This window comes from Syngnathus acus, chromosome 15 (assembly GCF_901709675.1).
Source record: "Syngnathus acus chromosome 15, fSynAcu1.2, whole genome shotgun sequence".
Classification (NCBI taxonomy): Eukaryota; Metazoa; Chordata; class Actinopteri; order Syngnathiformes; family Syngnathidae; genus Syngnathus; species Syngnathus acus.
In genome coordinates, this window is record NC_051100.1 from 176,385 (window position 1) to 204,231 (window position 27,847).

Sequence of the window (27,847 nt, forward strand, 5' to 3'; positions counted from 1 at the left end):
AACAACAGGACTGACCGACAAAGACGCGAGACAAAAAGACAGCAACGACCCGACAGGGGAGGGGAGGGGAAGGGGAGGGGGGGGGGGGGGAGGGAGGCGAGGGGCAGACAGGACTTAAATACCAGACAGGTAACGAGAGGCAGGTGAGAATGATCACACTGATCATGGGCACACAGGAGGGGAGGGGAGGGGAGGGGAGGGGAGGGGCGACGCCAACACAAACCATGGCAACCTAGACACATCATAAAGCAACCGGGGACGAGTCGTGACACTTTTTTGTATTGGTGAAAATACAAACAGTCCATCTTTGCTTGCGATAGATATTTTAAGTCATGGGGGAAAGGGCTCAAACTGCACTTAATAAATAGAGATGGCGTTGCAGATAAGGCTCACTTTCGAGTCTTTGTCGCTCTCACAACACAGATAAAAATATATGAGTGATGACAGCCGCTCCCTCCCCTCCCCTCCCCTCCCGCTTATCTCTTCTCTCACTTTCACTTCTGTTTGTGCTCGCATTATACTGCTCAACCACTAGAGGGAGTATGCTCACCGCCGTATGTGACTCAACAAGTTAGAGATGAGAAAATACTACTTCCTTTGTTCACCTTGCCGGTTTGCAAAAAAAAAGATTGTAGGATAACTTCCCCCCAACTCTGACAGTTTGTATTCTTAGACATGGCTTTTCCGTTACTATTAGGAAAAAAAGACAACCGCTTGAAAACATATCAAACTGAACTATTTCTTGATTGAGATTTGTAGCAAATCATTGACGCAATCTGCATGAAATGTATTACGGAAGAGAGTTGCTTTACGTGATCTCCATCCACCGCTGTGTGCGTGTGTGCGTGCGTGTGCGCGCGCCTGTATGCGCGCGTGTGTGCGCGCGCATAATGCTCTGTCTCAATCTGTCAGGCAGTGTGACACTGAAATCGATCTTGTGGTGGGCAGGAGAAAGGAAATGAAAAGAGCGGACAGTCATTAAAGCCCTTGGTGTAAGTTAGCTGTTGTGTCTTTCTGTTTAGATGAATGGATTTGAGTCTGAGGCAGGCAGGCAGGCAGGCAGGCAGGCAGGCAGCCACGCAGGCAGGCAGCCACGCAGGCAGGCAGGCAGGCAGGCAGGCAGGCAGGCAGGCAGGCAGGCAGCCAGGCAGGCAGCCACGCAGGCAGGCAGCCACGCAGGCAGGCAGGCAGGCAGGCAGGCAGGCAGCCAGGCAGGCAGGCAGGCAGGCAGCCAGGCAGCCAGGCAGGCGGTGGCTTTTGTGCCTATACGTATGTTATTGTGCTTAACCTCTATTTTATATGTGGTCACACCATTAGGTGTATTGTTTAGTGTGATTACAGTATAATATCAAAGCAAACGCTGCATCAACATTTCTGACAATAATAGATTAGATCTTGGATTGACACGGTCAACACTCATTCATTTTGTTCGTGTACTTTACAATACAATTACAATATAGAGTAAAGGGAAATGTGCTTTCGGCAGTTTGCAAACATATTTTATTAAGGCGGCGCTAGACTTATAATCATATCAACATAATTTTCAGTGGTAGTGTACTCGTGTGGTCACATAATAAGTGGAAAGGAATGTGCAGGCTACATGAACTTGTTTTCTACAAAGTATTGTGGAACAGGATGTCCAGACAGGGAGGACATCTCAAGGCCGGTGAGGAACGCGAATAACAACTCGTCTTGGTGGTCCAGACACCTGCGCTGAGCAGCGGAAAACACCTAAACGAGGAGGAGATGACCATCGACCAATCGCCGCACAATATTTTGCATGCTTGAATATTCATATTGTGTTTCTTTAAAACTGGGCAACCCGGAAGAATGTGTTGTCTCTTGATGGTCACAAGAACACACGAGCTTTAGTGTGTGAGGGACCCGGGGGACCCAGGCGCCTGCCTGTATTAGCTTGCTTTGTCAGGATTAAACAATTGGTAAATTCGGCCTAATTGACAAATCTACTGGTCTTCTCTTTGACAGAACGAACTCGCAAAATTGTTAGGTGTACCAGTGTGTGGATTAGGACATAACGATTCATGTGTTAAGTGTTGATCGCAATTTGGAGTCAGATCAATAACTAAAATCCGTAGCTTAACAAGAGTAAAACTGGATCAGATGTTTTCATATTTGATCTTAGTTCTCGACAGTAGGCTATGCTATTTGGATTGTCAAAATATTAGCCACAGCTCTCAGTATGATGATGGAAAACCGTTGTCCAGTACCACTTCACTGCATTGTGCGTACTGTATACAGGGTAGTGAATACCACACTGACAGTCAAGCAAAACAAATAGCATTGTTGTATTGGCAAAAGCAGAATTTCTTGATAGAGCTACTTTTTGCGAGTGGACACTCATTACAATGTGCAAGTGTTCCTCAGTCTTGAAGTGCCTGCAGATCATGTGCTCAGAAAATACGTATATTAGAACCTAATACAATAAATGACATCAGACAATGTTGAATTATTTAGTTGCCGTCTCCATTGAGTTCATATTACAATAGAATAGAATAGAATAGAATAGAATAGAATAGAATAGAATAGTAGGCCACTCACTCATTGGAGTGGTTCACTCACCTCAATTCTGTACAGGCACGGTGGTTTCAGTTCATACTCAGTGTGAGTGTGATTGGTTGTTTGTCTCAACAGTATAGTGTCTGCAAGGCTCAAATTATTTATAGTACAGTCACCCCCTGTTTTTTCGCGGGAGATGCGTTCCAGAACCACCCGCGGAAAACGAAAATCCGCCAAGTAGAAACGGTATATGCATTCGTGTGTTTCTTGTTGGCCGCTAGAGGGCGTGGGTGTATTGCAAGTCAATTAGAAGAGTGCTTTTTCTTGAATCAAACAATGCAAAATGTCCATCCACCTTTAGAAATAGCACACTACACTAACCCGGCCGGGGCGGAGCGGGGCGGGGGACATCATGCATAGCCAAACCAAAGTGAGTACATTTAAAATGACTGCGATGGAAGGCCAGACATACCAACACCACAACACACTATTCAGTTCTGTTATATTGAGGAAGTGTCTGTGTGTGTGTGTGTGTGTGTGTGTGTGTGTGTGTGTGTGTGTGTGTGTGTGTGTGTGTGTGTGTGTGTGTGTGCGTGTGCACGTGCGCGTGTGTTTGTGTGTGTGTCCGGCTTTGAGAGGGTAATCCATCTCCATCACTTAAATGATTATCCCCATTAATCTGCTGTAAACTAATAAAGTAAACAACATTCCCACCTCCCATCTCTCGTCCTCTGTGGGTGCAGGATCATTAAGTCTTTAGTACATTAATTTGTCTTCATGTTCCTCCAGCATGGCTGTCACTCGGGGCTACGGTCCCCCAGAGGCCCTGTTTAGTGGCTCTCCCTCTTTTGGAGAAAAAGGTGAGGGGGTTGTGAGGATGAAGTGTGGAGAGAGGGAGGACATGTAGCGTGTGAGAAAGCATGTCACTGCATTGAGGTGATGAGCTCAGTGGATTTAATTTTGAGTCTGGGACTCAGATGGCCCTGGCGGTCGGCACGGTAATTTGCCTGATCAGGTTAGCGAGTCGGTGGCGCCGGTGATCAATCATCCAGATTGTCACGGCGACTGGGGGGCGCTTGGCGTGGAGCCGTTTGTAATTGCTGTTAGATTGATGCGTCAATGTTTGCCTCGCTTGTTGAGTGAAAGTTTAGACCAGGTCATTGTAAAATGACAGTGGTTAGGCGCATGTGCGGGTTCTCTGCTGACATGGAGACGCTGACAGGGCTTGCGTACACCTGGCAGGCAGGCAGGCAGGCAGGCAGGCAGGCAGGCAGGCAGGCAGGCAGGCAGGCAGGCAGGCAGGCAGGCAGGCAGGCAGGCAGGCAGGCAGGCAGCCAGGCAGCCAGGCAGCCAGGCAGCCAGGCAGCCAGGCAGGCAGGCAGGCAGGCAGGCAGGCTAGCAGGCAGGCAGGCTAGCAGGGTAGCAGGCTGGCTGAGAGGACCAATACCTAAGTTAGAACTGCATTGAATGAAATTGTCCTTTCCAGTTCAACAAGCATACCATTTTTTTTACCTGTGCTTTTGAAAGTCATTTTAAAAGTCTGCAATTGTAGTTTTGTTTTCTGTTAACAAATTGTATTTTTTCCTTAGAGATGAAATTATCCATCTGATAATTATCGGCCCGATAATATTAAATCGGCCAATATGGAAAGCCGCATGAACCGCACTAATGTTGTCTGGTTACTTTCATTTTAAGAGTCGGAGTCTCTAGTGCATTGGCGCCGCCAAGTGCGACATAAAAAGTCAACAGCGAGACAACTGTCTTTGCGGCGCTTCCCGGAGCGCTTCATTTGAAGGAGGGAGGGCTCTCGGCTGGGCCCAAATCTCACCATATGGCAAATGCCCCCCCCCCCCAAAAAAAAGAATGAGAGAATGTACATTTCAGCCCGTGGTCCCGTTCACTTAAATGAGAGCTGCGGCCTGCTGGAGAGTGACGACGCCCCGTGAATTTTCCTTCTTCAATGTACTTTGAGCTTAGAATTGTGTGGATCAAGACGGCGGAGGAGATGGCGGCGCGCCATCAGTGGCAAATTGTTGTTGGCTCTGACAGCTGAAGACAATGTAAACAAAAGCAGCACACCCCCTTCAAGATAGCTGAGCATGCAGCACGTCTTCCGTTAGGCCATTCCGTGTCTGCTTATCACGGCGGCTCCGATGCCTCTCATTTCCACATATAAAAGCCAGACACAGTGCGGAGTGTATTTTCCAGGTCAAGTTTGGGGTTAGGGTGCTTCTGCAGCTTCCTGGAGCTGCTCGGAAGCTCTTTACTGCTTGTCTGTCACAGTTACACTTATTTATGACATGGAAAGCAAAGTTCACACACACAGTTAACAGTAACTCGACTTTAGGTAGTCAATGAAAGCTACGAGTATGAGCTTGTTGAAGACTGAGCTAGACTTGCTCCAACGCAGCGATGACATCTGGACAGCATTAAGGTCATATTGGATTGGACATGAGCGATGTGGTGAAAAGAAATGAATGCAACATTTTGAGTGAAAACATTTTCATATTGCTTGGGGGGAATATCATGCCTCTACTCGCACTTTGCAGTCGTAGCGACTTGTGCTACTACCTCTTGGCTTTTGCTGTGTCTCCGATCCTAGCTGGCCGGCATGTGATCTGCTTGTTGTTAGTCGGTCGGGACAGTCCATTAAGACAATTAGAGCGGACCTTTGACCTCTTAGAAATGAGAGAAAACAAAAAGACACGCTTCTTGACTGAACTCTCACCTTTTAATCTGTTGTTGTGTTTCCAGGTTGAACACACTGCTCACGTCATTGCCGTATACGACATCTCAAATATAGATAGATAGATGTTTTTTGGGAGGATGAAATCAATATGCCTTTGTTCCAAGAATAAATCAGATGTGTGTCACGGATGCTAAAAGGGGGGTTAGGGTTAGTGGGGGGGGGACACACGCACACGTCTTTAAACGCTTGAGCAGAGAGCCTTCTCGCCGCACGGCCGGGCCGGCCGGCCAGCCCACGAGGCCCGCTGGACCACGAGGCAGCGAGCCAAAGTGGGGCCAAAACGCAATGATGAAGTCATTGAACATACTGGGACTCATGGTACGGAAAATGTCAGTCATTCTTTCGGCGTGAGCATGAGAAGAACTCTGAAAAGCCGACCGAGCCAAAGAAAAGGCAACCATGGTACAATTATGTGGAAGAGTACAGCATGTTTCGGCACACGGGCGCAAACATGAATCCCGGGGGCCGCGCAGGCACCGGGTGCCAGCCAGTCTACGTCTGTGTGTGCGTATATAAAAAACGAATGTATATCTTTTTAGGTGTATATACGTATCTATATACATTCCCTTTGATGAAGGAAGTTTCAGTTTTGAAAAATGGAGCCTAAACATAAAATTCCCCAAGGACCATCACAGTTTCGAAATGTTACAAATGAGTCCATTTTGAATCACTGTTAAGATCAATCCGAGTCCAAAGGGAAATAGGTGATCGGCTTTTTTCTTTCTGGCGGTGAGCCCGAAGAATCCTCAGCCAAAACATCCGTAAGCGTTCAGCCGAGCCGCGAAGCCTGGGGACAGGACGACGGCAGGACCGGAGGAGGGGAGGGGTGACAGCACTTGTGCTCCGCTGACAGAGGCTCAAGCATTTCATCAGACACAGCCCACCTGCTTGTGTGTGAGGGGAGTCAGTTCCTTCCAATTTACAGAAACTAAAGCCAATCAATCCAAGCTCGCTGCGTCAAGTCCAAACTTGCATGCGCAGTGGCTCTGTAACGACTGACTTGTGTTTGGCCTTGTCAGGGGCAGCCAGGGGCAGCCAGGGGCAGCCAAGGGGCAGCCAAGGGGCAGCCAAGGGGCAGCCAGGGGCAGACAGGAGCAGACAGGGGCTACAGTATCAAAGCTCTGTCCGTTCATTTGTTGTGTCTTGCTCTCGCCACTAATAGCACACGTCGCTTCCATTCGTTGACGCACAGCCAAGCGACTTGTGAGCACCGTTGACAGACCGAGTGGCGATAATGACATCTTATTGGTTTGGACGCAACAAGGAACAAATTGAAGTGCGATGAATGGACTGGTGATGTGCTATTTGAAATGGTCAAGTTTCAGTTGACCTCACAGAAACATTTGACTACACAGCAGCGACTCAATTGTATTTTTCGATCAAGTTCACTATTGGTGCACTTGACTGGCTGCCTGCCTGCCAAACGTTCTCCATGCATCATTCTGCAAGTTTTTGCGTCATTTGACATGAAAGAGCGCTATTTTCCAACCTTTGTTGCGGTCGGTCCCATGACAGCGCAGCCACCGTCCGATCGCAGCGACAGCTTGTATGTATGTATGTATGTACGTGGAAAGAAGCTCTCTCCTGTTTACCATGTCTACAATGAATGCGTCATTGATGAAATAGAATGTAAACACTCAATGTCATTCATGATTGACATGGATTTATTTGATATGGATTGATCGTTGTAATGTGCAAATCCTTGAACTAAGACGTTTCACTCTCAGCAATTGAAGTGCTCCAAGAGGTTCCAAATGTTGGAATTGCACTTTGCCTTAATGGAAAGTGTAGTGAGTTGCTGACAGAGCTGGCGCCAGAGATTTGGAGGTCAAGAGTCAAGGACTCTGCAGGTAGAAGCCAGCACACTGCTTCAGCAAGGGAGGAAAAACGCAACAACACAGAGCTTGGATTCAAACAGCAGGGAGTTAGTCTGCTGAAGATGCGTTCCAGAAATAAACGAAGGTCAGTAAAGTACAAACCATATATGTCTGATTTGGAAATTGAAAGGCCATTGTATTGAAACATTGTTTCTCTTGTTGGCCGCTAGAAGGCATGGGTGTGCTTTTCCTTGCAAAGCATTGCAAAGGGTCCAGCGTCAGAATGACCTGACCTGACCTGACCACACCACACCACACTACACTAACCCGCTCTGCCAGGGCGGGCGGCGGGGGACATTGTGCACAGCCAAACCAAAGTGAGTGAGAGTTGCGCACAAATTTCCCTCCCTCCCGTTGCATTGTGGTCCAGTACACAATATAGTAAAAACTTTTGAAGCCCCCCCCCCCCAATACGTTTACGCGACATAAACCTTTATTACAAAGCATTCCTTAATGATATCCATGAAAACCCAAAAGATTCATGAGTGCACAATCAGAAGATGTGCCATTGCCCAATCCACCACACATGTATCATTGAGCCATGTAGTACACACGTTGCACTTTGCGTGGGTCTAATGAGGCTCCAGTCGTTTGAATGAATGCTTTTGCAAGTACCCTCCCTTATCTTCATGATGGTCTGTTAGCATTAAAATTTGATGCTAGTCACTTGACCAATGAGGACCATTTAAAAGTGATGAAATATTCACAACCTAATGCCCTGTGTGGAGTAATTAAGTCCCAGTGGCTGTGAGCCGCAGAAAAGATCAATGGGTCGGTCACTTTATTTTTCAGGTAGTTGCTGCTTGAATTCAGTTATCGGCACCTCTCCAAATGGGAAATAATACGTACTTTGGTTTCTATCAAGTGCCATCCTTTGTATTCCAATGAATACGTATCCATTGTATCCAAAGGCGCAATTCATCATTGCATGGAGTGCACATGAATATTAATGGCAGATTTAGTCATGTAAGAGTCGCTTGGTTTTCGGGCTGCAATGAAACATTCCAGCATCCTACACAGCCTCAGTAACAAATAAAAAGCATAGCAGTGTTCATATCAATTGCATCCCTCTGAACATGAATTATTCATAGAACCTGCTCCATGAAATAAATCATCCATCTCACAAACATCACTCATTTTGCAGGGAGTCATTTTGTTGCATTTGTGTCAGACTTGGATCAGGGAGAGGACTCGGATGCAGAGTGCCAACAAAAGGTGTTTACTCTAACAGGCTGGAGACAGCAGAAAAAAACAAAAGCGCCTCAAAAGGAGGGAAAACAAGGCTGGAGACAGCAACAACCAAAAGCGCCTCAAAATGAGGGTCAAAAAGGCTGGAGACAGCAACAACCAAAAGCGCCTCAAAAGGAGGGAAAACAAGGCTGGAGACAGCAACAACCAAAAGCGCCTCAAAAGGAGGGAAAACAAGGCTGGAGACAGCAACAACCAAAAGCGCCTCAAAACGAGGGAAAACAAGGCTGGAGACAGCAACAACCAAAAGCGCCTCAAAACGAGGGAAAACAAGGCTGGAGACAGCAACAACCAAAAGCGCCTCAAAAGGAGGGAAAACAAGGCTGGAGACAGCAACAACCAAAAGCGCCTCAAAAGGAGGGAAAACAAGGCTGGAGACAGCAACAACCAAAAGCGCCTCAAAAGGAGGGAAAACAAGGCTGGAGACAGCAACAACCAAAAGCGCCTCAAAACGAGGGAAAACAAGGCTGGAGACAGCAACAACCAAAAGCGCCTCAAAACGAGGGAAAACAAGGCTGGAGACAGCAACAACCAAAAGCGCCTCAAAAGGAGGGAAAACAAGGCTGGAGACAGCAACAACCAAAAGCGCCTCAAAAGGAGGGAAAACAAGGCTGGAGACAGCAACAACCAAAAGCGCCTCAAAAGGAGGGAAAACAAGGCTGGAGACAGCAACAACCAAAAGCGCCTCAAAAGGAGGGAAAACAAGGCTGGAGACAGCAACAACCAAAAGCGCCTCAAAACGAGGGAAAACAAGGCTGGAGACAGCAACAACCAAAAGCGCCTCAAAACGAGGGAAAACAAGGCTGGAGACAGCAACAACCAAAAGCGCCTCAAAACGAGGGAAAACAAGGCTGGAGACAGCAACAACCAAAAGCGCCTCAAAACGAGGGAAAACAAGGCTGGAGACAGCAACAACCAAAAGCGCCTCAAAACGAGGGAAAACAAGGCTGGAGACAGCAACAACCAAAAGCGCCTCAAAACGAGGGAAATACGGTGGCAAAAAACATCACTAAAAAAAAAAACCCACAGAGCTCAGGCTTGACAAAAAAGGTCTCTTCTAAACTAGGATCTCTAAGGGGATATCTGTTACTCATGCGATCGCTAGTGTTCAAGACGGGACCAGACGCACTGGCACAAGACAAGGGGAAGACGCTGGCTATATACACACACAGAAGGGGGAGGGCACAGGTGCAGACAATTAGGACCAAGTTCCCCGACCAACCACACAGGTGCACACAATTGGGATCAGGGAAGTCAAGTAGCCTGACGCACAGAGGAAGGAGCCACCAACTGAAACGAGAGGAGAGTTAGTTACCAAAACAAAACAGGAAGTGACAGTACGACGAACAGGACAAGACAAAAACAACTCACAAAACACGACAGCATGACAATTTGTCCATGATTTCAGTATCAGCTTTGAAAAAGAAGAAAACAAGAGGGAGGCGAGTCGATTTTGAGCTTAGTAATAAGGAACTTGAAAACATGAACCACATCTACATCTCGTTGTTGCAAATGAATCTGTCCAAATTGTTGTCTTTTTTTTTTTTTTTTTTTTTTTGGGGTGATGATGATGATGATGATGATGATGATGATGATGATGATGATGATGATGATGATGATGATGATGATGATGTGCCGTCTGGTCATGATAAAATGGGTTCATTTCCAGCTTAGTGTTTGTGAGTATGAATGAATGGTTGTCTATATTGATACGTATGGGCCCTGTAATGAAGTGGCTTTAATTGGCCTGCCTAAAGACGTCAGCTGGGATATATCGGCGTCGTCTTAATTCCTGAAAAGGATAAGCCATTTCGAAAACGCTACTTGCATTCCAAGACATTCATGCTTCCAAAAGCTCAGTTGTTTTGATTTGTGCCTTAACGTTGAGAGACCATTAGGCATGTGAAGTTTTCCTAGAAGTGTGCACGATTGCCTGGCGACCAGTCCCGAGTGCGCCCTGTCTCAGTTGGAATGGGCTGACATGCCTGGAAAATATTGCCTTTGAATGGAATTGTGCTCTTTTATTTTCCTACAAATGTCATGTGTTTTGCATGCTTGCTAAATGCCCGAGTGTTGCTTGTACTTTTGAAAGAGGCGATTTTTTGCAATGAATTGATGCCTTTTGGGGAGAGGATGAGGCGCAGGAAGGCGGGGGCGACTTTCAGTGGGGATGCAGAAGCCTGCCTTGTCTGCATGGATGTTGCGCACATGCACGTGCACTCGCAAGCGCCCGCCCGCCCGCCCGCCCGCTCTCACTTGATAACGGCCAGAGCGGCAAGGCCTGGGCTCACTGTTGGAGTTAACGCGTGCGTGTCCACTGCGCCAGCCAGCCAGCCAGCCCGACCGCCCGCCCGCCGCCGATGCGTGGAGGCCGGCCATGGATCACATGGGACTAGCGGGGGCACATCTGCAGCAACACGCGCACGCGCAGGAGTCTATCAGTTTTGGAATCGACCAGATTCTCAGCACCGTGGAACAAAGTTGCATGCTGAGTGCGAGGATGCACGAGACGGATTACGGACACCCGCTATACAACTGTAACCCCAACAATGGCTTCGCGTGCGCTCACGGCGGCGGATATAACTGCAACAGTGTCCAACTCGGCGGCCCTTACCACACGAACGTGAGCGGGCCCAATCCCGCTGGGGTCATCCGCGTGCCTGCGCACCGACCGCTGAGCGCCGGCAACGCTTGTATGCCGCCGGTAAACAACATAAGCGCGCTCACCTTCCCCTGGATGGAGAGCAACAGACGATACACAAAGGACAGGTTCACAGGTAGGACAACTGAACACAATAGAATAGAATAGAATAGAATAGAATAGAATAGAATAGAATAGAATAGAATGATGGCACGCTATTGACATCAAGTCCACTCAATTTAACATGTTGAACTGACATCAAATGCACACAGGAGAAACTTCAATGCGAAAGAAAATATGCAGTGACAAGAATAAAAAATGAAGCACTTTCGTGACAATATTAAAATAAAATATACAATATACAAACAAATACAAAAATCATTGATCATCCGATTGGAAGAAAATTTATATTTGAAGACGATCAAATGAAACCATTAAAAAGAACACCGCAGCACGGCCAATACGATGTTAAATGTATGCCTTTCTGACAACTTCAAACTAAACATTTATTAGTTGCATGTGTCAATGTACGACTGTAATATATATATATATATATATATATATATATATATATATATATATATATATATATATATATATATATTACAGTGAGAGAGAGAGAGGTATAATCATTTTCATTCTCAATCATTAGGATCTTTTTTTGTCTTGTTCTTCTTGTTTCGGTCTGTCCAGTGTCTCTCTCACCCCTCACTGTAACGCGTCGTGTCGGACACCCCTACCAGAACCGGACGCCGCCGAAGAAGAAGAAGAAGCCGCGGACGTCGTTCACTCGACTGCAGATCTGCGAGCTGGAGAAACGCTTCCACCGCCAGAAGTACTTGGCGTCTGCCGAGCGGGCCACCCTTGCCAAAGCCCTCAAAATGAGCGACGCTCAGGTCAAAACCTGGTTCCAAAACAGACGCACCAAATGGAGGTGGAGCATTTTTCACGAGTACTCTCACCTGCATGGCAGCGGAAATACTGAATTTTTGGAGTAGGTTAGGGTCACCTTGAAATCACGGAGTTCAACATTAATTAAATAATTCATTCATTCATTCATTCATTCATTCATTCATTCATTCATTCATCCTGCACCAATCATATATATATATATATATATAATCTCATGTAAATCATAATCTGATGACATGGAATGATCAAATGAAATATAGAAACATACAAGAAATATAAAAACAGATTTACAGCTTTACTAAGGAAAACCAAACAAACTTACTATGCTGATAAATTTACACAAGCCTCCGGTGACATCAAAACAACGTGGAATCTTATCAACCATTTATTACATCGCAAGAAATCAAAAACATCGACCCCAAATGAGATGCTGGGGAAGAATAGAGCTCATTCAAACCCAATAGATATTTCTAATGGTTTCAATGATTTCTTTGTAAATGTTGGCGCTACCTTGGCATCTAGCTTCTCAACCTCTGATACAAGCCCCTGTTGCCTTATTAAAGGGCAGTTTCCTTCACTCTCCATTCTTGACCCTCCTAGTGTTGAGGAAGTTTACAACATCGTCATGAGCTTGAAAAACTCGGCCCCTGGCCATGATGAGATCAGAAGCATACTTATTAAGAAAATTATTCATTCAATAATAATTCCACTAACACACATTTTCTCCTTATCTTTAAAATTTGGCATTGTACCCCAAGAATTAAAAATTGCTAAAGTCATTCCTATCTTCAAAGCTGGTGAGACTAATGAATATGGTAATTATCGACCTATATCCGTACTTCCTTGCTTCTCCAAGATTCTAGAAAAACTGGTTTACTCAAGATTGGCAAAGCACCTAGAAACAAACAATATTCTCTATAAACATCAATACGGTTTCCGCAAAAAGTTTTCTACTGAGCATGCACTGCTTCAGCTTGCCAACCACATCTCAACGGCTCTTGACAATAAGAAATTCGCTCTTGGTGTCTTTCTAGATTTAAGCAAAGCATTTGATACTGTCGACCATAAGATCCTCATCGCTAAGCTAGAGAGATATGGAGTGAACGATTCTGCCCTGAAATGGTTCACAAACTATCTCGCCAACAGAGAACAATATGTATATATAAATGGTTGTTCTTCCAACAGATCTAAAATACTATTTGGGGTCCCGCAGGGCTCAATATTGGGTCCTCTATTATTTTTGGTGTACATAAATGATTTTTCCATGTCTTGTTCAAATTTTCTTCCTTTGTTATTTGCGGATGATACCAATCTCATTGCCACCCACGAGGATTTTAATTTCCTCATTGCACGTGTGAATACTGAGTTGCACGCTGTTACAAAATGGTTCAAAATAAATAAGTTGTCACTCAATATAAACAAATGTAACTTCATGATCTTCTGCAATATAAATAAATCTTACCCCAAAGAACAGGCCAAAATTTACATAAATAATAACGAAATCCATCAAGTTACTAGCACTAAATTCCTAGGAGTTATAGTAGATAAACACTTAAACTGGTCTGAACACATTGATTTGGTTTGCAAAAGATCCATGAAAACGCTAGGTATCTTACGAAAAGTTTGTCCCTTGGTCCATCCGTCTGCTCATCTCACTCTGTATTATAGTTTCCTCTTTCCTTTACTCAATTACTGCAACATAGTCTGGGCAGCTACATATCCAACATACCTCAGCAAATTACTCATCATACAAAAGAAGTTCCTAAAAATGATCTCTTTTTCAAATAGATATGAACCATCGGCACCATTGTTTAGAAACTATTCATTACTGCCAATTGATAAAGTAAATATTCATCAAACCTGTCTACTCACCCATAAATATATATACAGGAAACACTGTCTTCCAGCCACTTTTCATAATTTCTTCGCATTTGTATCGGAATTACATTCTTATCCTACAAGACAGGGGGACAATCTCCACCCACCGTCCTGTCGAACATCACGCCATCAATACAATATCCATTTTAGAGGGCCCTCACTCTGGAATGAGCTACCAATCCATATTCGATCCATATCTTCACAGGTTGCTTTTAGAAAGCACCTGAAACACCACCTTCTCCACTCATGATCCTACCAGTCCAAAATTACTCCACCGCACTCAGCTGATCCATACTAAGAACATCAACTTAAACCACTATTTATACCCTGATTCTTCCTTGTTTTGTTATTTTCTGTTTGCAGTTCTTCTGCTTCCGCTCAGCTATTTTCTTACCTGGTGTTTTTTGATTGTTTCAACATCACTAAAGTGTCAAATTTTGTTTCTCTTGTTTCTCATTTTGTATAGTGTATTTGTTTATGTATGTATACGTTCACTTTCGTATATATGCATATATAAATATGACGATTTAATATTTAGCTAGTTATGCTTGTGTTTATTCATTGATGTTTATTCATTTATATATATATATATATATATTATTATTATTTTTTTTCTTTCTTAAACACTTGAATAATATTTGATGTCACAGCACTTTGTTTGTTGTGCACTTTGATTATACAGGAGTGGAGCTCCTTACAAGCCCTAGGCTTCGTCTCCCTCCCTGCACTGTTATTTGTTATAATAATATGTGCTAAACAATAAACTAAACTAAACTAAACTAAATAGAATGCCAAAATGCAATCTGGATCCGATTCGATTCAACAGCTTGTCATTAGTATGGTCCCGCTTGAGTAACATATTTCGTTCAAATCAGACAAAATTCTGCAGGCAGCAAATCATTTCTGATTGGCGACTTGAGAAATATGTTTAAAAACGTGTTTGTTTGTTTTTAATCTCCCGCTGTTTACGGACGACGTGGCAAATTTAATGTTGTCAAACATAATCCAAGTCGGAATTGTCCATTTTTAATGGAAAGATAATTACGAAAAAGAAATCTGCATTTATCATGAATAGAGAGGACACACACACACACACACACACACACACACACACACACACACACACACACACACACATAAACCCATGCACGCATGGATAAATCCCGCATAGCCGGTAATAATCGAATTTGTCGTCATTTGAAACTATTATCCATTATTCCATGCGCATTTAAACACCTTGCAATTTGGATGGACTGTTTGAAAGAATTTAAAAATAATATATAAAAATAAGTCCGGTTTTTAAACGTCATTTTTTAATGAACAGTGTTCGAACGCTGCACCTTGAAAATGCTGGGACAAAAAAAAACCCAACCCAATTTGGGTTCAAATTGCACAAAACAACCAAAGAATTTTTTGTGCAAAACAACCCGAGCATGAAAGCAGCATTTTTAAGCATGTATATTTATCTGAATGATGCTATTTTTTTTATTCACAATTGAATTGATTTAGAAATCCTTTATTTGAAGCCTATCAATCAAAGCAGGAAAAATGAAAGAACTTAAGCCTGCATGACAAAATGTAAATGATGCTATGCAACTTCAGTGAGAACAAATACCGGAGCCAACTTCCAAACAAACTAACATTTGATTGATTGATTGATTGATTGATTGATTGATTGATTTGTATTATTTTGGATTTGTGCGCGCGCTGGCCTGCTTGTGCAGGCGGCAGACGGCGGAGGAGAGAGAGGCGGAGAGGCAGCAAGCCAACCGGATTCTCATGCAACTGCAGCAGGAGGCCTTCCAGAAGTCCATCAACCAACCGGTCACACCGGACCCGCTATGCCTGCAGAACAGCTCTTTGTTCGCCCTGCAGAATCTGCAACCTTGGACCGAGAACACTGCTAAGATCAGCAGCGTGTCAGCCTGCGAGTAGGTAGGTAGGTGGCCGGCCAAAGGTTTCTGCATGCGCACCAGCCCACGTGACTTGCGCCGGCCTTTCACGCTGGAAACGATTTGGTGCTCGCCGGTCCATTTTCCGTCCTCCTTTTCTCTGACTGAATGTGCCTCCCTCCGGATGGGGTCCCCTGCACACGCCCCGATGATCCGCCATCAGTCATGAGAAAAAGAAATGACTTTTATAAGGCGTTGCTAATGGACTTCAAGTTTTTTTTTTGTTTTTTTTTTTAATCTATCTGGACCATTGGACAGCAATGTAAAATAGAGAGCACCTTTCAATATATGCCAATTGTTTAACAAAAGATGTGAATGGCTTTTTGTATGTATATGGGCCTACAGGCCAATAAACAGGTATGGTGAAAATACACCACCAGACAAGATTTCAATGTGACATTTCACATTTTTGATGAACATTTGTCAAAGGCCTTCACTTGTAAATCATTACAATTTACGATGGACGAAATGAAAAAAAAAACGTGCTATATTATGCTGCTGCATTTCTTACCAAACCACCAATTTTCTTTTATTTCAATTTTTGACTTAACTGCAAAACCATTTTGTGCATAGTGTCGACAGTCGACCAGATTTTTCTAACCAAAAAGTGTCTATTACTGCTAACGTGTATTGTACGTCATGGTCACGCCTATATCTGCAATCCAATTTCCATTCATGTTTGACATTTGACTTAAATGCAGTTGTACATCACAGCTGCTACTCTCAAAGACAACCGCAATAATTAAAAAATGAACTCTTGGTGACAATCTCCCGAAGGGATGGATATGTTACAAAATGATTTGAATTTAACATTGTTCACGTTGCATTGGATTTTTTTGGGGTTCAAATATTCTCTTTTCTTGGAAAGCACGAACGCTGCAGCGATTCTTTTTGTATTTGCAAGTTGTCCCACTCACCACAAGCACGAAACGTACACGATACGCACTCAAACAGGCACGCGCACAGCACACGCACACGCAATGGCCGCAGTTCTGGCTCATCAAAACTTGACTGCTTGTGCATATAAATTGTATCAATTTAATGACATATATCTATCATTTCTTTCACTATTTGAACGAGTTGCAATTGCATCATGTTGTGTAGTGAAATGTGTACTATGAGATCAAAATCTCAGAGGAATACTGCATTTTATGGAAAGAAATATGCGTACCAGTGTCGAAGTGTAATGTGACATTCCCCAGGACAGGACACCCTAACCCTTTCAACACGGGAAACTCTTGGAATCTCTCTCTCTCTCTCGCTCTCTCTCTCTCTCTCTCTCTCGCTCTCGCGCTGTCTCTCTCGCTCTCTCAGCTCTCTCCTGCCACCTGCTGTACACTGGCAAGTATAGCAAATGAAATCTTGAATTGCTTATTATGGAGCAAAATGACTCAATTAAGCTTCATGCATGATTTTAAGCAATCTCGCTTCATTTTCTCTACGGCGACATTGTGCAGTTAGCTCAACAGAATGAAATGATTGTAGGCAGTGGCTAAACAACCAAGTAGTAGTCAGTAGTATTGCAGTTTTAGCAGGAGGGGTGTCGAGATTGCTCGAAAATTGCAAGGTGAAATTTGCGAGCTCTGCATGACGAACAATTGCAATGCGCTTCCTTCATCACTTGAGGAACATTTGGGATGGCGACATTTTGCTTGCACCTCTGCTGAAGAAAATAGTCACGGTTGGCTGCTTAATCATCAATAGTTGAATTCAAAAAAAGAAACACCACAGGACAAGGTAGAGCATAAAAAGACTATTTGGAAAATGCATCAGTGCTATGCATCATATCGATTAAAGGTGTCTGGCAAGTATAAAAATCAAATGTCTATTGTTTTTATTTGATAAAATACAAAAAACAAAGGACGTCATGATTGTTACATAAGAGAAGAAGATTTTGATGTGAACTGTTATCTCCCATCATAGATCATGCTTACATGATCATCAAAACGTCAAAGTCTTGACCGAGATCCACGTTTGTCCCAATCCTAATGTGCTGAATACAATCTAGATTTAGCGTAGGTAGACCAGCACTTAACCAGACAGAAATATTTGTATATGGCACATTCAATGGACTGTAAATAAATGGAAAGAAATGTTGCTGGAAATTAATGAGGGATCATATGATTAGTCTGCATGTATCTTGTTTCTTCCCCACTAAATTCATCAGGCAAAGTCCCAATGTTTGCAGTTTGACCTTTCCTCCCACGTACTGTAGCTGCAGCGTTGGAATGTTCCCTTTAATTCCTTAGTTACTATCTATCGCTCGTCTTCTCCGTTCTTTCCATTTTCCGCTCCGGCTCGCTCGCTCGCTCTCCTGCTCGACAACATCTGGATGGGATTTGAGAACAAAAATGGATTGTGTTACTCACTGACTTTTACTCTCTGTCACGGATCGGATGGAGCACGGCGACCAAATGCAACTTGGACCAGCTTGGTTTATCGGAGGAACGCAGAAGACAGACAGACAGACAGACAGACAGACAGACAGACAGACTCGGCAAACTGACATGACTTAACAAACCAATAACGAGACTGACTGACCGGAACGTGAGACAAGAAAACAACAGGACATGGACACATCAAGACATAACGACGACAACACACAATGATCCGACGGGGAGTGGAGTGACACGCAGACAGGACTTGAATACAAAACACGAAACACGAGGCAGGTGACCGCGGTTACATTGATTGAGGTGACACGGGAGGGGAGGCGAGGGGAGGGGCGAGGGGAGGGGAGGGGCGACGCCAACACAAACCGTGGCAACCTAGACACAGCAAAACTGGGGACGAGACGTGCCACTCACTCTCTTACTTTTAGTAGCCCTTCTCCAAATTGGGCTTCATAGCTGAACAATGAATGGTGTCATCATTTCCAAACGCATAGACACCTTAGCCGCCACATTTACATTTACCACTGGCAATGAAACCCAAGAGGCACATTGAGCATCTTCAAATAGTGCTTTTGAAAGGCAAGCGCAAATACGGAAGGATGGCCTCCTAACTTGTATTGTTTTTCAAGCTTCTGGATGATTGAAGAGCTCATGCCAAGGCTTCAAGCCATTGTCACCGATGAGAAAACTCCTTGTTTTCAAATGTGCATTGGAGCACAATTGCTGCTGCTCACCTCTGCCAGAAGCGCTTCTCCAACGTACACAGACGGGATGGGCGGGCCCACCATACATACATACATACATGCATACATACATACATACATACATGCATGCATACATGGATGGATGGATAGCTAGCGCTTTGCACTTCATATTGCACATGCAGTACAGTGGTTGTCCACTTGGGGACGCCATCCTCACGACACGTTACTTCTACGTAGATTCTTTGCCTTTCACGTTGATCAATGGAGGCTGTATTGATTTGTCAGTCAGCATGCTCCAACTGTACCTCAGTATTTTATGATTGTAGCCAAGGGACGTGCCATTTGCTGATGTGCCCCAAGACAATCATGGAGTTCCTGTTTCTGTTATCGGGTTCCCTTAGTCCCACATCAGGCCTAGAAAAATCCAAGCAATGGTAAAGTCAATTCGTTTCAAACATTTCTCAAAATAGAACATGTGAAGAGCCTAGAAGGGATTTGACTGCTTTGAAATGTTTGTGGGAAAAGTGCATGTCCGCATCATGTACGTCTTTGGAATTGTCACCCTCTTTCCCAATCTGGAAGAGAAGCCCTCGTCGATTGATGCGAGTATTGGGTTGCGCAAAAATCAAAATAAATAAAAAGCCCTACTTTTGGAAAAGTTGCTGAATGAACATCAGCAGATTTGCAGCGATGCCCACCTGTAGAGTTGTGGACAGGACATCTTCAGTGAGCTGGCCGTTAATCCCACTTTGCTCTTGTTTCTTACGTTTGTTTTCTTCAATAGGTCCTTGACTCTGCCCCATGTGTCACAATCAGCCAGCTGAGGCGTTGGAGCAAAAGGTTACACACAAAAGCACCGTGTCCAGTCAAATAAGCTCAATGAGTAGTCGTTGGAGCTCCAGTTTACACGCTTCCATTCGACGCCACCGTTTGGACGTGGACCACAAATACAAGTAGTATTTCAAATGGACGCTATTCGGACCGTAGCAAGCGCTTTGAAAAGTCTCGACACTGTGCAAAAAACGAGATGACCTTTCCCACTATTCTGTAGTAAAGCACGCGTTGTTGTATCAAGCGCCGAACAAGCACAGGCATGACTCCGATCCTGCCAAATGAGCAAGAGAAAAAACCCCAAATACTGCCATTGCTACAGGGGCTTGCATGACTCACCGGCCGATGAGGGATGGAAAGCCCTTGGTTGCTTTCACGGAGGAAGACGTCCCCCTGGTTGGCACTCATTGGCTTGAGACTTCTTTTGCTTGGTGTCAAACTAGCATAAAGCCTGTCTGCAAGCACAGCACAATCCAGATGCCTTTACAAGCAAGAAGCTTGGTTCCTTGCTTTGAGCTGAAGACGGAATTTTCTGCCTTGTTACTGTCAGGAATTGTGCTCCGTGCCTGCTGCCTGCTTGCCTGCCAGGCAGTGCCGGCCTGCCTGCCAGGCAGTGCCGGCCTGCCTGCCAGGCAGTGCCGGCCTGCCTGCCAGGCAGTGCCTGCGTGGCTGCCTGAGTGGCTGCCTGCGTGGCTGCCTGCGTGGCTGCCTGCCTGGCTGCCTGCCTGGCTGGCTGGCTTGCTGGCTGGCTGGCTGGCTGGCTGGCTGGCTGGCTGCCTGCGTGGCTGCCTGCGTGGCTCCCTGCGTGGCTGCCTGCGTGGCTGCCTGCGTGGCTGCCTGCCTGGCTGCCTGCCTGGCTGGCTGGCTTGCTGGCTGGCTGGCTGGCTGGCTGCCTGCGTGGCTGCCTGCGTGGCTCCCTGCGTGGCTGCCTGCCCGCCCGCCCACCTGCCTCAGTTAGAATTTGAAAAGACTGCAGTCAAATTCGGGGAGCTGGTGTCTGATGACAAGGTCAAGTCGGAAAAGTGAAAAGCCTTAGGGCTTGCTGCAGGCTGGGGGTTTCAAAATCAAATAACAGACGCATTGGATCCATTCCACAAAGGTAGGTGTCAGGCAGGAAATGACAAGCATATTGAAAGGTTATCAAGTGGCGGTGGAGATTCAATATCATCATCGTTCTGTTTGAGTGAGCTATTAGGCAGGATCCCCAAAATGTCAACTCCATTTTTTTCATACGCTCAGCACAAGAGCCATTTTTCATTCTTGCGTCAAGGTCAATGAATTGTCATGACTTACTAGTCGGGGCTGATGCGAGCGGATGGCGGGAGACCTCTGGGACGGCGGACAGATCGGAGAGTGTTCCACTGCGGGACAAATCAAGGCCCATGTCCTCAAAAGCCAGCGTGGCTGCAGCGCAGCTGCAATGGGCTTGGAACAAGTCCTGTCATCACAACCAACACCACCACCACAGCAGCAGCAGATTTCATCATGTGTGACAATGACAATAAAGACCTATTCGATTCGATTCGATTCTATTTCCAATATGCTTGATCAACAGCTGCATTGCATAAGCAGCAGATATTTGAGGAAGTTGGCCGAGGTGACGACACGCTTCGGCCATTTCTCATCTTATCCTGGTTATTGCCAAAGGCATTTCCAGATGGCGGCAGCGTGCTTTTAAAGCGGCCGGCCGGCCGGCCGGGCGGACACGTGGCACAAACAATGCATGCTATTGCTGAAATTGTCATTTTCATGTCGGGCAAAATATGAACGCAATGCGACCTTTGCCATGTCATGCGTTCCGATCGTGGCGTATTGACTGCACTTTTTGGCATTGTTTTTCAATGTGGCTTTTGCTGTTTGCGTCAACATCCTCCTGCCTCATTTTTGTTGGGGTGGTGTCCATCTTGACTTTTTCCATGTTTTCTTGTTTGGATGAATCTGCTCGGATTGTGGTGTTTGCTTGAGACTTCAATTCATCATGGGGCGTCTGATGTGACCACTGGCCCCTCGATAGAAAATGGCTTTTCACCTGTCGATTGCAATGGCTGTCGTGAGAAAAATCACCTCTTTAGTCTTTGCCAAGCGGGCGTCCTTCTGCAAGCGGCAGATCTGCTTTTGAAGACCAAGGTTGTTCTCCTGCAGCTGGCCGATTGTTTCAATGAGCTGGCAGATGTGCTCCAAATAGCCAAGTCCTGAGCCCAAAGGATTGGAGCTCCATTCCTGTGTCTGGAGGAGCAGAATCAAAAAGGTCCACAATTAAGACTCAACTCCCAAAAGCATTTTTGCTGGGTGCAGATTGCTTCAGCCCAACAAAAGCAGGATAGCCAGATCTCTTGGGAGTTTCTACTGTCCTGTCCTGTCCAGCGACTGGAAACGCAAACAATGTGGCTTGCAGAGTGACATCATGCATTTCCTGCCTGCTATGCACAAACTCTCCTTATGAGCGCACAGACACAGCGCCGTGCTAGAAGAAGTAAACGTCAATAATGATGCAATGTCATTGGTCTCTTATCCAATCTTTCATCTATTAAGGTTGATTGGAATGAAGGTTGAAGGAGTGTTGGCGTTCTGCTGCTTGTAGCGTCGTCATCATCATCGTCGTCATCATCATCGTCGTCATCACGAGTGAACTAACTAACTAACTAACGAACGAACGAAGCAACTCACCTCATGGAGTATGCAGCATTTGTCGTCACGAGCGGCGCTCCCCTTCATGTCATGGCGTGATTGCTTACAAGCCTTGAAGTTGAGCTTTTCAATCATCTCCCGGTCGCCCTCCGGCGCTGCGCTCCGCTCATCTCTTTCCGGATCCTCACAAAGGTGCAGTTCCCTTCTTGAAGAGCTGATCCCAACCTCTGAGTGAGAAATGTCACAGCGCTGTCCATGTCTGCTTTGCTGAGCAGAGCGCGCCGAAGGCTCCGGGTTTAAACGAGACGAGTCACAGGACGATTCGCGACTGTGGACGGCAAAGCTCTGGTCGGAGCCCGTGGACGGAGAGTTAGCGCTGGACAACTCCACTCCAGAGTCCTCGGACTCAAACTTGTACAAGCTGGTCAGCTGCGAGCCTGAGAAAATTCCCGGCAGGTAGTCTGCGTTGCCGTAGCGTGGACGACTTTGTCCTGACTTGTCATCAGGCTGACAATCCACCAAAGAGTCTTTGGAGCCACGCATTGACAGCTTGTGTTCACAAGCTGCGGAGAGAGTGGCAGGGAAGTTGCCAAATAGCTTGAGTTTGGTCAGCACAACGCCACTGTCCACGACTGTGTCTCGGGCCGCTTTGCCTGCAAAGAAAGAGCAAATATGTAAAAGCCTGGCATGGTGCACTTCCATTGATCTCAACAAGGAAGTCCGTGTCAAAGGTGCCCAATGTGCAGACTATGGCTGAGAAGAAAATGACTGCAAGCTGTAGCCACCCACAAGCACGTGCAAGTGAGCGCTTCAGACTTTCCAAGTGCCGCCTCGCCACCGCCACCACCACTTCATCCATAGACTCGATGCTGATACCACTGCTGGCTTTTGGGAACAAAATGACCATATCTGTACTTGTTTTTTGGGTGGGGCTTGCACGCCACGCCACGCCACGCCACGCCACTCTGTTTACCTTGTAAATGGCAGTGCCTCAACAGTCATCAATCGCACCGCACTTGACTGACTTTAACAACAAGGCAGACTGTGTGCCTTTCTACAGGGTGAATTTCAGATGCCACCAAGGCAAATATGAGATTAAAAGTTCTTTCAAGCGCTAAATCGGAGCCTTTTATCCTCGAGGGAGAGAGAGAGAGAGAGAGAGAGAGAGAGAGACAGACAGAGAGAGAGAGAGATGGGCCCACATAAGCTTTCCTTACACAGCCTTCTAAAGGCTGAGTGACTCTTGTGCTATTACTCAGTGTAAGATGGAGCAAGACGGGGAGGGAGGGAGGGAGCGGTGCAGTGGAAGCACAGGCCCCACCCCACGCACACACATAACATGGGAATGTTATTGTTATTCCACTTTGTTCTGGAAATGTGCGGAACACCCAATTGCTCACAAGCTTCTTTTTTCTTTCCACTGTTAAGATTTAAATGCTACTTGGACTCTTTTATTGTCATTAACACATGACACAAATTCACGTTTCAAAGTTTAACACCATCACAGATGTTAGATGTTAAAAGATGATGTTAAAAGCCAAGTTGATGCATGTGCGAAGATGAACTCAACTGAAGCATGTGCTGGAAATCGGTACAATGGAAGGGGGGGGGGGTGTTATTGCTGCACAAAGCTGAATAAACAACTGTGCAAAAGTATCATCTGGCATGGAAGGCAGTTACACAACGTGCTTATTATGGCGGCGGCGGCTGCTGCCGCTGCTGTAAAGTACAGAACTGTACAGTCGATTAGATTGTGTAACTCAACAGTATAAAAACAACAGAGTATCTTTGGTGTGAGAGCCAGAGCCAGAGCCAGAGCCAGAGCCAGAGCCAGAGCCAGAGCCAGAGCCAGAGCCAGAGCCAGGCTTGTTTTGATTTCTCTCCTAATCTCTTAGCCACAGGCCGTAGTATTGTTGAATGGTAGTCACTCTGGCAAAAAGGCTGCTAGTGATGTGTTTTTACCATATCGCTTTCCAAAAGCTCACTTCCTATTTTCACCTCTTTTATTCACCTTTGTTGAAGTCAAACAAACATATTTAGAATCTCGTACTCAGGAATCAGAAAACGACTTTTGTTGTTTGAAGAATTGCATAATAATCAATCACTTCAAACTTGTAATAGAATCACAATTCCAAAGTAATGCGTAATGAAGTGGGCAACATTTTGCCAAACAAGACATTAGCCCATGAAAGGCAACACTCGGCCGGCCCCAAGGCACAACATCCTGCCTGCCCTTCATCTCTCAGATCAGACCAACAACATTGTTAGGTGGAAAGAAGGATGGGGGGAAATCGGCATTTTTTCAAGAACAGTCAGATGGAGCTTTTTCTCAGAAAGAGGAGGGGGGTAGAGGAGGGTATAAGCTGCCTTTTCTCATGGGGGGGGGGGGGGCTGTCCTTTTGAAAATGAAATACTCTCACCCCTGGAACAAGGTTGCAGTGCCAAAGTTCACATCAACTAGAAATTCTGCGCTTTCTCTCTCTCTCTGTACTGAGCTATAGTACGTATGTGACACTCTGGTCTCATGTCAGATAGTATTTGACACTGTACTGTACTTTATTGTCAGTGTGCCGTCATCATCTACTATACTGTATACCTAGAAGCTATCCTTTGTGATTTCTGAAAGACTCCGCGAACAACACCTGGTGGACTTTAATGATACGTCTTCTACGACGACCGGCGTCATCCAGACAGGTGTTGCTCTCATGCAGTGGTGGCGGCGGCGGCACAAAAAGCTCTTGCGCAAAAAGCTCTTGCCTATAATTGTCTGCAGTCACTGACTGACTTGCTTTATTGCCTGCCTGCCTGTCTGTCTGTCTGTCTGTTGGTCTGCCTGTCTGCCTGCCTGGCTTTGTCTTTGGCTAAAAGCAGCGACATATAATTACAAATAGGTCATTCTCCCTTCCAAACGTGACTAAGCCGCTTTTGCTTGTTATTGTCTAAAAATGTCCTGCTCATTTCCCGCCATACAAATGTGACATTCCACACAACAGTGGGATTGTGATTCACTTGGGTTCCCTCCCGCCCTCCTCGACAGGTGGTGTTGCTTTGCCTGAAGCTCAATGCATTTCAGCTGGGTGAGAGAGAGAGAGCGAGAGAGCGAGAGAGCGAGAGAGCGAGAGAGAGAGAGAGAGAGAATGAGGGCAAAAAGTGGTCAACGGGTTGTCAAGTCAAAAAACACAGCTTTTTGTTGTTTTGACATGCACTATAACAACATTTTTGCATCCTCAATTCTTGCCCCATGCATGGATAATATTCTGTCTAGTAAGCAGGATGAAAAAGGGCCGCTTTTGACCAGCGCTCACGAGAATTAGGTTTGTTGCTCAAAGTACAGCTCGCTGTATTTTCGCCTCTGTGTTTTAGACGATAATCACGGTGCCGTCAATGTGAGAACAAGCAGCAGCGGCAGAATTCCTCTACATATCACTTCCTCTCTATTTTTGCCAGTCACTGGCCAGCCACCTTCTTTCTCAACACATGGGCCTGTTTGAGTCTCGGCGGAATCCCTGTTTGCCAGCACCGCCGTGTCATCAAAGTCACGGATGGACGAGTCCCAGACGCTGCCTGCAGAGTCTTTCTCAAAATGCCTCCCCGCTCTCAGCTCCACCCATGGCTTATCAAAAACATTTGGATAAGAAAAGAATGTCTGTCACGGATCAGAGTTGAGCAGGGCGACCAAATGCAGGCTTTATTGAGGGATAAGGTAGTTGGAAGCGAGGACGAGCGCAACAAACCAACCTAACTTAACAAAACAATAACTGGACGGACGGACGGACTGACCGGGACGTGAGACAAGAAGCCATCAAACGTAAAGACGTCAACGATGCGACAGGGAGGGGAGCGAGGGGCAGACAGGACTTAAATAGCAGACAGGTAACGAGAGGCAGGTGAGGATGATCACACTGATCATGGGCACACGGGAGGGGAGGGGAGGGGAGGCGCCAACAGACACACAGACAGAAACCACGACAATATGGACACGAGCGGGGACGACAGACAGAGAGAGTCCTGTAACGGAGGCATCGCTTCCATTGAAAGTTGACACTTTTCCTTTACAGTTTGAACGACATGTTCACCTGGAAAGCATATTGTAAAAACAATTCAGGCCAAATGGCATTTTCTATTTGACTGCCGCTCATTGTTGAAGTGCACCATTTGAACTGGACATCCATCCTCATGACTCAAGATCGAAAGAGATCTGTGCACTGGAGTTGAGGCGGCTCCAGATCATAAGCCTGTCCCGATCAGATCGTGACTCGAGCAGCTTTCAAATGAGAAGGCTGCTGCATGCACGTGTACAGTGGAAGATTGACAATGGGCCACACGACTCCAAAACTCAACTAAAAGTCACAAAGCGGAATGATTGATCCTAAAAGAGAGCAAGGATTCTTGCATAGCAGGTGTGCACGGTAAAAGAGCTGAAAGGAAGGCCTCTCCGACCGAGTAAGGCTTGCGCATGGAATGTGCCGCAACCTGACACCTGAAAAAAGTCGAACAAAAGCGTACAATACTGCTCCGGCCGGCCCACCGTGCGCCCTTTCAAAGTGTTTGGAGCAAATAAAACGTGATTCCTAAGGTTGGCAGCTGTAAAGTGAAAAGATCCCATTTTCCATGCATTGCTTCTAAAAATGCGGGTTGATGCCAAACCATTGATTCTGACCGTCTGGAACTTGACATGAGCACAACACACAATGTCAACTTCAAGACATTTCAAGACAAGCAAGGCTTGGGCAAAAAGTTGAGCGTACCTTTCCTCCAAGGAGCCAGGACGGAGAATGACCTCTGCCAACGGATAATCAGCCCGCTCTTTTTCCTCTTGACGCTCATCTTGTCACTGCTCTGGGAATGTACGGAACGCTCGCCCTGTCACTTAATTCTGACGTTGGGAAGAAGAAGAAGAAGAAGAACAAAGAATTGCTTTTCTTCTCCCTCAAAATGGAAGGAAACGCTGGCTGTCTTTTGCCGAGTCCTTGGATAGGGTCACGATGCCCATGTTTGCTGCAGCTGAGGGAAATGAAAGGGGCCAGGCTCCAACGGGACAAATTGAAGAGAGAGAAAAAGCAAGAGGACTGGCAGAGTGCCTGCCCAAGGGAATGAGATAGTGGAGAATGTGGAGGAATGTGCTAAAGAGCAAGTGACAAGAGGTGGAGGAGCGGGAGCGAGAGGAGGAGGAGGAGGAGGAGTCACAATGGAGGCTTTTAGGCCAAAAGGACATACGTCGAAAATCAAGCAGGAAATGAATGCTGGCTGCATCCGTTCTTCCCTTGGGCTTAGGGAAATACTTTCCACTCGGAGCCTAGGCTAGCGAGTGACAAAAGCTGCGGAACACATGCTCACAATTGTCATGGTGTTACAATCAGCACATTTCATTTCAACCACAAACCCAAAATACATTTCACAGTTCCATAGGAAAGTATGTGCTGATTTCATTTTTACTTTTGAACTCGTTTTTTGTATCACTTTTGTAAACATTTTAAAGTCAAAGTGACTTTCAGAAACATTTGCTGAAAATAAGCG

The 27,847-nt window shown here is 45.7% G+C and overlaps 2 protein-coding genes and 1 long non-coding RNA gene across 5 annotated transcripts; 1 reads left to right on the forward strand and 2 right to left on the reverse strand.

The window, feature by feature from the left end:
* Window positions 1-10,761: 10,761 nt before the first annotated feature.
* tlx1 (T cell leukemia homeobox 1) lies at window positions 10,762-15,780 on the forward strand. Its single transcript, XM_037271001.1, has 3 exons — window positions 10,762-11,168; window positions 11,726-11,966; window positions 15,547-15,780. Exons 1-3 carry the CDS (start codon window positions 10,769-10,771, stop codon window positions 15,755-15,757), a joined length of 852 nt encoding a protein of 283 aa, XP_037126896.1. The 5' UTR covers window positions 10,762-10,768; the 3' UTR covers window positions 15,758-15,780.
* Window positions 15,186-27,453, reverse strand: LOC119134358. Of its 3 annotated transcripts, XM_037270967.1 has the most exons (8): window positions 27,079-27,451; window positions 22,370-22,983; window positions 21,767-21,928; window positions 20,996-21,140; window positions 20,042-20,157; window positions 19,570-19,691; window positions 19,177-19,285; window positions 17,603-18,102 (listed from the first exon to the last, which is right to left on the reverse strand). In XM_037270967.1, exons 1-7 carry the CDS (start codon window positions 27,155-27,157, stop codon window positions 19,186-19,188), a joined length of 1,338 nt encoding a protein of 445 aa, XP_037126862.1. In that variant the 5' UTR covers window positions 27,158-27,451; the 3' UTR covers window positions 17,603-18,102; window positions 19,177-19,185. The 3 variants fall into 3 exon arrangements, with proteins under 3 accessions (XP_037126863.1, XP_037126864.1, XP_037126862.1); XM_037270969.1 differs by lacking the exons at window positions 17,603-18,102; window positions 19,177-19,285; window positions 19,570-19,691; window positions 20,042-20,157 and adding exons at window positions 15,626-15,707; window positions 15,796-15,939 and having other exon boundaries at window positions 20,998-21,140; window positions 27,079-27,453; XM_037270968.1 differs by lacking the exons at window positions 17,603-18,102; window positions 19,177-19,285; window positions 19,570-19,691; window positions 20,042-20,157 and adding an exon at window positions 15,186-15,939 and having other exon boundaries at window positions 20,998-21,140; window positions 27,079-27,453.
* On the reverse strand, window positions 17,603-18,949 carry LOC119134375. The gene is made up of 2 exons (XR_005100318.1): window positions 18,257-18,949; window positions 17,603-18,204 (listed from the first exon to the last, which is right to left on the reverse strand). It is a non-coding gene; the product is annotated as an uncharacterized LOC119134375 (long non-coding RNA).
* Window positions 27,454-27,847: the final 394 nt, after the last annotated feature.

What these genes read in the sequence shown, in the direction of transcription:
- LOC119134358 (XM_037270967.1), bottom strand. Translation starts at nt 27,157, where the DNA reads ATGAGCGTCAAGAGGAAAAAGAGCGGGCTGATTATCCGTTGGCAGAGG. An exon ending in AATGCTGCATACTCCATGAG is followed by an intron (nt 21,929 to 22,369) that starts GTGAGTTGCTTC and finishes CTGCTCCTCCAG; the next exon opens with ACACAGGAATGGAGCTCCAA. An exon ending in GCTTGGCAAAGACTAAAGAG is followed by an intron (nt 21,141 to 21,766) that starts GTGATTTTTCTC and finishes TTGTGATGACAG; the next exon opens with GACTTGTTCCAAGCCCATTG.
- tlx1 (XM_037271001.1), top strand. Translation starts at nt 10,769, where the DNA reads ATGGATCACATGGGACTAGCGGGGGCACATCTGCAGCAACACGCGCAC. An exon ending in CACAAAGGACAGGTTCACAG is followed by an intron (nt 11,169 to 11,725) that starts GTAGGACAACTG and finishes CGGTCTGTCCAG; the next exon opens with TGTCTCTCTCACCCCTCACT. An exon ending in AACAGACGCACCAAATGGAG is followed by an intron (nt 11,967 to 15,546) that starts GTGGAGCATTTT and finishes CTGCTTGTGCAG; the next exon opens with GCGGCAGACGGCGGAGGAGA.